This window comes from Piliocolobus tephrosceles, unplaced genomic scaffold (genome assembly GCF_002776525.5).
Source record: "Piliocolobus tephrosceles isolate RC106 unplaced genomic scaffold, ASM277652v3 unscaffolded_40, whole genome shotgun sequence".
Lineage (NCBI taxonomy): Eukaryota > Metazoa > Chordata > Mammalia > Primates > Cercopithecidae > Piliocolobus > Piliocolobus tephrosceles.
In genome coordinates this window covers 1,308,490-1,320,736 of record NW_022324309.1, presented here as the reverse complement: position 1 = coordinate 1,320,736, position 12,247 = coordinate 1,308,490, and the positions used below count along the sequence as shown (strand labels likewise).

At 37.2% G+C, this 12,247-nt stretch overlaps 1 protein-coding gene across 1 annotated transcript in view; it reads right to left on the bottom strand.

Annotated features, from left to right (window-relative positions):
- The window catches only part of LOC113224820 (receptor-type tyrosine-protein phosphatase zeta-like), a 193,107-nt gene that overhangs the window by 176,195 nt on the left and 4,665 nt on the right, over nt 1-12,247 (bottom strand). Inside the window, exon 2 of the mRNA XM_026454314.1 lies at nt 2,596-2,731. Within this exon, the coding sequence (XP_026310099.1) occupies nt 2,596-2,731 (136 nt within the window). The remainder of the gene's footprint in view (nt 1-2,595; nt 2,732-12,247) is intronic.

Below are 12,247 nucleotides of genomic sequence, written 5' to 3'. Positions count from 1 at the left end.
ACTATTGGATATACTAACGTCAGAGACACTGGTGAGACTGATAAGGGATTTTGTTGTTTTTTTTTTTTTTTGGCAGAACCCAAAAAAAGCAGAACCCTGTTTAAAGTGAGTTCAGGAGCAAAGGACAGGAGACAAAATAGATAATGACTATAGAAAACTCTTCCCAAAAGTTTAGCAGGCAATGCAAGGGGAGAAAGGCGGTAGAAGTCAAGAGAGGAGTTTTTGGTTTTTGTTTTATTTTTCTCTAATGGTAGGAATAACAGCATGTTAGGAACCACCCATTATTTTAACCACATTTGCTGATTATCATATGCTAAGCTAGTAATTTGAAATAAAACACCAATGCTTCAATTATGAATGGATATAACGCACAAAAATTGAATTTTATAACTGAAGATGTGACAGTCAGCTGTAAACATTCACACAAAACCTTGCTTCAGGATGGCAGGAAGTCCTTCTACAGTAATTAACGGTACCTTTGTCTACATTCTCTTGTATTTTACAGCCCTTTCTGCTTTTGCACAGAAGATCATTCCTTATCAAAAACTTCAGAAGCCAAAGTAAATTTATCCTAATACATAGACTAAACATAGTTTTATGACTAATACTGCTTCCAAAGGACCGTAACTACAATGGCTACATTTTGTGCAAGACTTCTCATACTGAAATGTTTGACTCAGGCCTCATTTTAAAAACTTTTTGTAAAAAATAAAGACTTTTGAAAGTGGGATGAAAGTGTTCATTCTTAAAAGTTAATTTTAAACCTATCTAATTCCTTTCTGTGCTCATAATTTTAAAACTTCAATCATTTAATTTGTTCCCTATATAATTGTGTTTTAAAACCTGATTTATCCAAATTAAGTTCCACAGGAGCCTTAATCACTGCTTATTGCTATTTGCCAATTCTTCATTAGATCAAATAGTGTCACTTTTAGCCAATATGTAATACAATAATAGCTTTTAAACTTTTCATAACATAGCTAATATTCTATCAAACTTCACTATTTCAATAAGTAGTCTGTTTTTTAGTGTCTCTTAATTAACATCTGAGCACTGTAATTACTTCCCTCAGATGTGCTGTTTTCTCTTAATTACATATTTCTTAAATTATAACGATTACAATTTGTCCTGGCATATTGAAACAAACATTTCAAAATAATTTCTTAAATCGCCTATTATTCAATAGTAGTCAGATTCACCCTAAGTTAAAAGTAATGGCTATTCTTTCAGTGTAAGCGATTACATATTTTGGCGGATCCATCTAATTCTAATTCTGATAGGGATGAGTGTTTTTTGAATTGGATTTTCCTATTGTTTTTCAGAGAACTGGGCAGTTACAGAAGTTTGTGTAAATCATTTCCATTTGTCTATTAGTCTCATAACTATTTCAGCCATCTTTTATTGAACATAACACTACCTTCGATAGTATTCCCCTAAACATTTGCCCCATCTTGATAGACTTTTTTTTTTTTAGCAATCTATTTTTTTCACAGCCCCTTACTGTTTCACATGTCTTACTGGGGACTCTTCACCTATACTTTAAACAATGTCAGCAGCCCAAAGAAGGGAAACTGATTCTTGACACAAAATATATGGTCTCAGAATGTCACTCAAAACCCACCAAGCAGGGCAAGGCATAACTCTAATATTCCTACATTTTTTAAGACTTTGAAGCATCAACAAATACTGTCTCTTGTTTCTAAGGAAAATAGCTTTTCCTCTACAAATCTTTTATGCTGCTCAAAAATTTTAAAGCATTCGATCCATGATAAAATGCTGACAATACAGCTATTGACAGCAACAGGTAACCAGTGGCTGTAAAATACACAGTGCTTTCTCCAAGCTTGAATCAAACAGGATCTCACATATCTCAGATCTTGTTCTTGGTAGAAAGGGATAAAAGGAACTGAGAGAAATGCTCTTGGCTGGCACTGGCTGGGGTGTTGGAGGGATGAAGAGGTGTTAGCGAGAGGGATCCGGTATCTTTTTGTTTCTTTAAAACCCCGGCTTGACAGGAAACATAGGGAAAACTTACCCATAGTAATGGTGCATCCGCTGTGCAGGCCAAAAAGTAGATTCTCCCACCACTACTTAGAATAAAGAAACTTATAGTTCTCTTTCTCTCGTGTTTCTGGCCACAGTCATCTTTCTTCCCTTCTTCTGCATTCACTATTGTACTCTATTCCAATCACTTAATTTTCTTTCTCAAAACTCTGAATGCCATGAGTAAAAGCCCTTAGGAAGTTGTCCATGATTGTGTGCCAGTTCAGTTCAAAATCTATATAGACTCTTGGACCTGTTAAAACGAGAATGTGATTTGATTGACCTACTTTCTGTTTACCTTTTATTAAAAAAAAAAAAAAAAAAAAGAGGGATTGAGTGAATTTGAGGGTGAACTGAATTCTAATTCCAAATGCTGAAAATGTGATCTTGAGTTGCTTACTCTGCCAAATGGGGGTACAGAATTAGTTGAGGTGGTAGCAGCATTTAACATTTGACTGGGCAGAAATTATTGTATTTTTTATTTTTCAAGTCATTGCAATTGAAGTAATTTCACCTACTCACTTATGCCACAAATATTTACTGAGCACCTACTATACGAGCAATAAGTCTTTAGAGCCCAGTGGCTATATCCCATGAGGAGACCAGACTCCTTGAAGATACAGTCATGGAAACAACGGACACGCGATGTGAGTGCTGTGCCATCATGGATGAGATGATGTTTCCCTTCCTGTGGAAGGGGACAATGATGTGTTAGAGAAAGTTTCACAGACGAAGTAAAAGACAACAGGAATGCATGAGGCCAAAATCCACCACAAGAAGAGGAAAGACTGAGCCAAAGGAAAGGAGCACACATGTGGAGATTCAACTAAAGCTGGACAGGTAGCCTGAGTTCAGGTTTTGAAGCACTTTGCATGCCCTGGTAAGAGTATCATATGACATCAAAACTCAAAAGAACCTATAGGTCCTTTCCCCTGATGAGTAGAAAAAACACAAAATTGTGTTCCTTATTTTCTCAAAGTTTTCCATGGATGGGGACCCTGGCATACCTGTATTGTGTTTTGTTATTAAAGGCAATTGTAGAATTGCTTTCTGAGAATTACAGAAACACATTATGTAAAAGGAAAGTCCTAAGAATCCAGTTCCTTAAATCATTTCAACAGTCATTGCTATAAACCTGCAAAAAGTCTCTTAACAGTGGACTTAGGCAATAATTTATGTCAAATAAGTAATAACTATAAAGTGTTTATTGAACAGTATACATCTAGGCAAGAAAGTAGGCTGGTGAAGATTTCCTACTTTGATAGTAGATGGGTTTGTTACTATTTTTATGGCTGCGTGTGTGTGTGCACACACGCACGCGAGTGTTACATTTAATAGAGTGGAATGTTTCAGCTGTGTTTTTGATGAACTAACATATGTATTTGGGACTTTTAAGTGAATGAACAAGAACATATACAATTTGCAAGAAACTTTTCATTCTTTATTACTGAATATCAGATAAAGACCCAGTGGGGATTAATCAGTAGGAACTTAAACTTCAGTCTACAATCCTAAGTAGGATTATATATGCACATATTAGTATTTTCTCATTGAAACTGCATAGTCTGGCATATTTGATTGTAACAGACTGCAATAATCAAGCATAATTACTTTCACACAAAAAAGTCTATATCAATCTTTTCTTGATGACCTATTTTCAGTGTGTTTTCCCCAGTAGCTCAATCACCCAAACGCATCTCCAGCAAACTGTGTACTACAGTCTCAAAGCCTCACATTTTAAAACCCAGCACTCCTCATGTATTTAAGAGTGAGAACTCACTGCATAAAGATACCCTTTCTCTGCCAGTAGAAGACCCAACCCGTGTTACCATAAAAGGGTTTATATGCCATTATCATTAGTAGAGAGACTATTTGGCTGAATATTTGATCTTTGCTTGCCTGAATGCCATCAAGTCTAATACAACTTAGTCTCTTGTCATGTTTGTAAAGATTGTAAGTGTTTTTCCCCCTCCAAATTGACAGATGCTATAGAATTCTAATTTTAAAATGTGAAGTAAAAGAGGATGTCTTGAAAAGCTCCTTCCAAATAGGGAAGTGAAATACTTTCTTATGGGCATTTTGCCATTTTGGGGGTGGGGAGGGGTTGGTATAACATTTTGAATATTTTATTGAGAAACATGGAAGCATCTTGTGTTTTCTTGATTTCTTATGCCAAGAATGCTGAATAGTTAAAAAGTAATGAGAAGTTAGGAGAAAATAAGTTGGACTCACAGATAAGACAGAAGCATCATTGGTTACTTTCTTGTGGGATGGATGGTGCCCAGATGTGCTGTAATTTAACGGATTTAATGGCAACATACACTAGCCACTCTTGGCTAATTAAATGTGATTTCACTCTTTGTGCTTCTTTCACAGGGATCCATTTTTCAGACAGCATTGCATTTTCATTCAAAATTCTCCAGAGTGACCAAGAATCATATGTATCCTAAATCATTCTTGGAAATTTTGGCACCAAGAGTCTACCTTTGTTGCAAAATAGCAGCTGCCACCACCAAAAATTAAGGCTCAAGTTGGGATAGACTTAACTGTGGAAATTATGTGACATTTTTCTAGTGGTAGGTGTTGAACAGAACATACAAGACGAGTGTTTTAACATACACATTTTGCTTATATCTTTTCCTACTTACCCAATTATTTTGAACGCGATAAAGTGGAATGCTGAGGAACCCTAAGTGCATTTTAGAGTAGAGACAAAAACCAACAAACATTCATATTCAAGCTTCTCCTTAAGTAAATAATCTAAAATGAGTAATACAGGGTTATTTTTACGTTTCTTGAATGCAGCAAAAATGACAGGGAGGGGCACAAAGGAGGCTCGTAATACTGAATGCAACTGCAAATGGTCCATCCATGTTCAAAAGGAAGAAGTGCTGCTCATATGCTCAGAGACTTTTTAAAAAATGAATTCATGTCTTTATTTTGTCTTTCCTTTTTCTGACTTTCACTGACTTAAAATCTCATCCAAATAGTCTAGCATTTACATTATTATTTTCTTTTCTGGTATGCTCCCACTAGGGTACGATTCATATCTGTAACCAGATTAACTCTGCAAAGACAAAAACAATTTATTTAGAAAGACCAAGGACAGTGTGGAGCACACAGCAAACATTCAACAAACATGTGCTGAACTGAGTTCCACTGCTCTAACTGGACCCAACTCCTTTGGAGAGGGCCGACAGTGTATTCAGGTCACAGGAAGCAGCAGCATTCTTTCTGTCATTTCTTTACGTTGGAGGCAGGAAAATGTCAGGCTCAAAATATCCAGGATATATGCTACAATTAAACATAATAATGTTTCCAAAGGATATAATCTTTTAACATTTAAAATAAAGCAGTATCAGTTTTTAGCAGCAGGAAAAAAATGCATATACATGAAATATACACATGCATTTGTGTATATATATATATTTACGTATATGCATTTTTATATGTCCTTATTTAGGTGTGCATATAGATGCATATATGCACATATACATCTATGTTTCCATATAACATATTTATATAAATGTATTTATATATATAAACCATTACATGTCATTTCCCCACCTGAAAGCCACCAAAGGAAACTTTACAGTAAGCAAACATTTCTATTGAAAATCGATTCAGTCATACTTTTAAAATAGACAAGTTTGGCATTCAACTTGTACACATATGTCTATGTTTTCTCATTACATAAGGAAAAAAATATGCTTATATTTCAGTATTGAAAGCTGCCACCTTCTCTCTTTCCTAAACTTAATGACTGATTAATTTACCAATTCATGTATCTTAATGTATCATAAGAGACATAGAGTAAACAATTCTATTGTATTTTTCATGAATTAAAGAAAAGACTGGCCAGGCGCAGTGGTTCAAGCCTGTAATCCAGCACTTTGGCAGGCCAAGGAGGGCGGATCACCTGAGGTTGGGAGTTAGAGGCCACCCTGATCAATATGGAGAAACTCCATCTCTATTAAAAATACAAAATTAGCTGGGCATGGTGGTGTATGCCTGTAATCCCAAATACTTGGGAGGCTGAGGCAGGAGAATCACTTGAACCCGGGAGGCGGAGGTTGCAGTGAGCCGAGATTGCACCATTGCACTCCAGCCTGGGCAACAAGAGTGAAACTCCGTCTCAAAAACAACAACAAAAAATTGCTAAAGTCAATTTTTAAACAAATTCTGAGAAGTCTATTCTATGCATTATTTTCCATTATACTATTTTTATATAAAATACAAGTTGTAAGCAATTTACAAAGATGCTAGTTTATGGACATAAATATGACGGCCTTCAAGTAATCTGAACTTGTGGTTAAGAAAGCCTGTGTACTGGCAGAGTGCTGGCTGGAATGTCACAACAGTACATGTGTTCACTGTAAAAAGGACAAATACAAGGGTTTGAAAGGTGAATGAAGTAAGTAGTTTTGATATTGGCACTTGATAAGATTAACCTAAAATTATAAATATGCTCAAATCCATCCTTTAAAAAATCTTTGCTTGTTTTAGTTAAGTTGTGACTCTAATCTCTAAAAAAAAATAATTATTTTAAGCAGCACTATCTCTTATTGCTACTCAAGGCACTGAGTTAATCCGTTTAGAGAAAATGTCTAGAGTCAATTCCTGTCTTGTCCTAACAAATTTAGAGTTCCACCATTCAATAGACAAGCAGTTTTCGAGCAACCATCCTCTATTTCTCTCTCTTCTTTCTTCCCTCCAAGTCATCAACTTCTGGAGAATTATATGTATTTGCTGCCTTCTTGTTTCCTTCCTGGATATTTCTCTGATTCTATGTGTTCCATGCTACATCTTCACCTTCCCAGAGAAGACACTCCCTTAAGGATCACCAGTGACTCACTCCAGAGAGTGGCACAATGTCCTACCAATTATACCAATTACATTCATATCAAGTGAGATAATGTATCTGAAAGTGCTTGTTAAACATTAAAGAATTCTATAAAGAGAATGTTATTATTATACCCCAAATGACCCATAAATTTCCACTGTGACTGCCACCGTGTAAGAGGCTTTTTTTTGTGTGTGTGTGACAGAGTCTTGCTCTGTCACCCAGGCTGGAGTGCAGTGGTGCAGTCTTGGCTCACTGCAAGCTCTGCCTCCTGGGTTCACGCCATTCTCCTGCCTCAACCTCCCCAGAGCTGGGACTACAGGCGCCCGCCACCACGCTCAGCTAATTTTTTTGTATTTTTATTAGAGACGGGGTTTCACCGTGTTAGCCAGGATGATCTCGATCTCAAGACCTCGTGACCCGCTGCCTTGGCCTCCCAAAGTGCTGGGATTACAGGCGTGAGCCACCCCGCCTGGCCGTAAAAGGCTTTTAACCAAGCTTCCTGATTTCCTGTCTCCCTCAGCTTCAATCCACTCTATGCTCTGATACCTGAGTTATCTCCCTAAAATAAAGAGATCTATTCCATTCATTTCACTGCTCAAAACCCTTTAATTTCCCATTGTATAATGAATAGATTTCAAACTCAGAACTCTTCAATTGGCCACTGTAAATCCTACCTACCATTTGAGACCTTTTACTGTTATACTCCTCTCCCTACTGTTCCCTCCCTCCAATTACTACATTCTCACTTTCAGTCCATGTTTCTCTGCATGCCAGCCTTAATGCCTCTGATGCCCTCTGCTCCCATGATGACCCCTGAAGCTCTATCCATTTATCCTGAATGGTCTATATCCAACCCAGTCTCCTACTAGAAACTTTCCAAGAGGTGAATTTAAGACTAAATATATCTCCACACAACTCACACTCTCATATGCCAGAAACTCCATCATGTATGAGACTTACTTATGTATGCATCTTTCTATCCTGTAAAAGTTCAGCTGGCCATGAGAAGAATAGTCTCTCTGGAGGAATATTTATCCCAAGGAAGATGCTCAATAATGATTAAATTAATTTGTACTTGTGTCATCATTAATAAGTATATTAAAGCAGTTATTTGAAACACCTAGAAAAGTTCATTGTTCATTTTTAAATGGAGTCATTGGTGCTTTTTAAATAGAATAAAAAGAAATAGCCTAGACTTGATTAATAATTTCACAAAAAACATAAATTGCTAAAATGAAAAAGCAATAGCTAAATGTTAATATACATTTCATAACAGTAAACAAAAAGCCAAGTTCTAACAAATTATGTATGGAGAAAGAAAATAAATAATGGAGAACAAGAATATGTATCATTGATGAAATGAACGATACTATGTGCCTGTGTCTGGATAAAGGTCACTTGGAGTCCCCATCTCAGAAGTTGGTTCATTTATCCTCCTACCTGCTGATAGACTTGAATCTTTGGACCCACTCCAAGACTGCCTGGCCTCCTGAAGTTTCCTTGGCTTTCAAAGACCATGAGGTCAACCACCACAGAGCATACTCCTCCTTCTAGGGTTACTCTGAAATTGAAACTGCCTTAAGAAGAGAGACGGGAAATTTTCCAGGACCTTTGTCTTGTGGCACTAGTTTTGTTTTAGGACAGCATAAAACCTGCCAGTATCTCCACCTTAAGAAAAATGAACTAAAATTAGTAGTGTCATGAAGTTGGCCTAGATTTGTGGTTTTAGTCCCAGGCTGTGCTCTGTAATCACCTGGAGAGTTTTAAGAAAATGTCCATGTCTGGGCTCAGCACCCATACATTTTGAAGTACTTGATCTGATACCCAGGCATCAGTATGATTTAAAAGTCTCCCAGGTGCATAGTCAGCTTGGGCTGCTATAACAAAATACCATTTACTGGGTGGTTAACATAACAGACATTTATTTCTCACAGATCTGGAGGCTGGGAAGTTAAGACCAAAAGGCCAGCAGATTTGACTCATGGTGAGGGCTCTCTTTCTGGATTGCAGATGGCTGCCTTCTTGCTGTGTCTTTACATGGTGGATAGAGAGAGGACTCTGGTCTCTTTCTCTTCTTATGCAGGCACTAAACCCATCCATGACAGCTTCACCCTCATGACCTAATTACCCTGCAAAGGCCCTATCCCCAAATACGATCACATTGGCAGGCAAGGGCTTCAACATGAATTTTGGAGGGGACACAAACATTTAGTCCATAACACTAAGTAAGTTCAAAAAATGCAGCCAGGATTGAGAATTATCAACCTAGACAAATGCTTGTCAGCATTTTTGTGCACTAAAACACACATGACAATAATATCCCACATGCTCCTCAAGGATTTCCTTATGCTCCTTTGGGCAGATCATGATTTTGCACAACTCTGTGTGGCAGCTGAGACACCACCACCTTGACATATCCTATTCAAGAAAATGTGTCAGCATGCAAGTGGGTAAAAATTTAATAATAGAAATAATTTTTAATCTGATAACAAAATGAATAAAAACCATTAGAAAATCTAGAAACTTCCTCATATCTGGCCAGTATGTTTTAAGCATGTAATCAAGACTCTGGTTATTACCATGATCTCTGCTTAAAGGGGTCATTTTAAAAATCAATATTTTATTTTATTCCTACTGAAGGTACTGAGTTAATCAGTTCAGAGAAAAGAGCTCATAGTGAGACCCATCCTTAGGTAAATACATTAGAGCTTTAGGATTCAAGAAATAAGCAGTTCAGACAGTGACAGTGAAAAAGTGGAAAATTTATCCAGTAAGTGCTAAAGGGGAAGGCAGAAAGAGAGGGTACAATGTTTCTCCAACAGCAAGAAGATATCTGTATTCTCATCATAGTTATGAATATTCTAACAGAAAATCCTTCTTTCTTACTAATGAATAAATTATTTCCAAATACCCAAGTACTATATTTCCAAGGAAACTTGTAAAAAAAACTATCCCCCGTTAGTGTACACATAAATTGACTTGTACTTATTGAATAACACCAAAAAGTTCACATTAACCAGTACCCAGAATAACTGAGTTACTTTAATATCTGTGGGCAAATACCAGAAGGGGGAAAAAAATACAACCAGCCCATTTTACCACACTGGAATATTTAGGCAGAAACATCTGTCAACTCATACTTTAAAAATGATGTTAACTATGAAGACCCCCAAATGATATTAACACGGTAAAAATACTTTTAACTAACGGTTTCAAATAGCATTAATCTCTTCCCTATCAAACTTTTCATCAAGTGCTGAGCAAACTTAAATTCATGTAATTATCTTAAACTCATGCCAAAAGAAAGTGAAGCTGAAGAGGAAATAGCAACAAAAAAAGAAAAAGAAAAGGAGGGAATAAATGAATGAAGGATAAAAGCAGGAAGAGAGGGAAGAAAGGAGGAAAGAGGAAGGGAGGAAAAATAGAAGGAAGGAAGGAAAGAAAAAAGGAAGGGAGGTTAGAAGAAAATAAAGCAAATATCCTAACAAAAGATCATCTCCTTTTTTTCTGCTTTTGACTCCTATGAAGAGTTTTAACTGATCCCATGTCCCCTTCCATTTGAATTCAACTCAGTTGAAGTATTTGCTATGTGCAGAGTTAAACTTGTGCAGCACATCACCTCTAGGATTAATGATAAAACTACTGACAAACTCCAAAAGCACATACAGCCACATGATGAAACTGCACTTCCCATCATTTGCCTGGTTTTCGAAACTGTTTTGTGCCACTATTTCTTATGGCCTTCTTGACTAGAGGAGACTTAAACCAATATGATAGCTTTTGGCTGACTGAAAATACAGTGTTCATGGGCTCAAGATACTTTATTTCTCATTACTGACCACCCGGCATCCCCCATTGCCCTCTCCTCCCCAACACCAGAGCAGCACAGGAGTATGCACTTAGACACATATAAAGTGGTACACTAGCTGACTTGATGTTCTGGCCGCCTGGGATGTATCCAAAACTCATTGGTGCCAACTCATCTAGAATTAAAAGCTCCCTCAAGACTGCTTCTGTAAGTACACATTCAGTATCAATCACAGGAGCTTTATTTTCCATGTACAGATAGTGTTTGGATCTATGTGATGCTTCTACAGGCACTAATCACATTCATGACAGCTTCAGCCTCATAGAGGATGCTTATATGCTTACGTCTATTTCTGGGAGAATCAACGAAAGTGAAGTTTGCATACCAAAAGTGACATTAAAGATGGACAGGTCAAGGTGAATACTGGCCTTACTCCCAGACTGAGATCATAATCAAAAGAGGGAAAGACCAGTGAAAATTGGCCAGTCTCAACAAGAAACAACTATTTTTTTTTCCAAGAAGTTTCATGGTACAATCTTCTATAACCTTATACGTTAAAGATTTATTGGCACCTACTGTAAGTGTTAAGTTCAAGAATGCAATGTTGATCGAAGTTTTCATTGAATTCTTCAATGAATGAATTTAACAATGAATGAACGATGAATGTAAGAACGGATTCTTTACCCTCAAATAATGTAGTCGAGTTGAGACAGATAAACTGAAAAACAATACAGTGGATACCAGAACAAATTATGGAAAATGTGCTATGGGAGCAGAGCACTCACTCCCGAACCAGCGGTTAATCTCTTCTGTTCAACCTCAGTCCATAAAGGCCACAAAATGGCCACTGAACTCTTTTCACCTATTGCTGCTCTACCAAAGGCCCCATCATGTTTCTAGGATGTTTGCAGGCTAACACAATACAAACCATAAATAACTCACATGCATGAATACTTCAAATAATTTTAACGACTTTAGAAATTTTTCTAGTTGAGTTGATGACTCCTCATGAGTTCTATCAATCATTATTTTACTAGCGTTTTTTTGTTGTTGCTCCAAAACAACACTGTCCAGATGGAGACGTTCCATGTCTGCACTGTCCCATGTGGTTGCCACGAGCCACACAGACTACTGAGCACTTGAAATGTAGATAGGGTGATTAGGAAACTGAATTGTTTTATTTTAATAAATTTTAAATTATATAGCTACATCTGCCTAGTGGCTATTGTATTAAACAGGACATTTCTAAAATGTAAGTGTTTTAAGATTGCGCTATATGATACTTTTTCTTTCTTTTAATTTCTATACATTATGCTATACATGTCTCTGACAAATTGCAAACACAGAGAAAAATTGGTTTCCAGGCCGGGCGCGGTGGCTCAAGCCTGTAATCCCAGCACTTTGGGAGGCCGAGACGGGCGGATCACGAGGTCAGGAGATCGAGACCATCCTGACTAACACGGTGAAACCCCGTCTCTACTAAAAATACAAAAAATTAGCCGGGCGAGGTGGCCGGCGCCTGTGGTCCCAGCTACTCGGGAGGCTGAGGC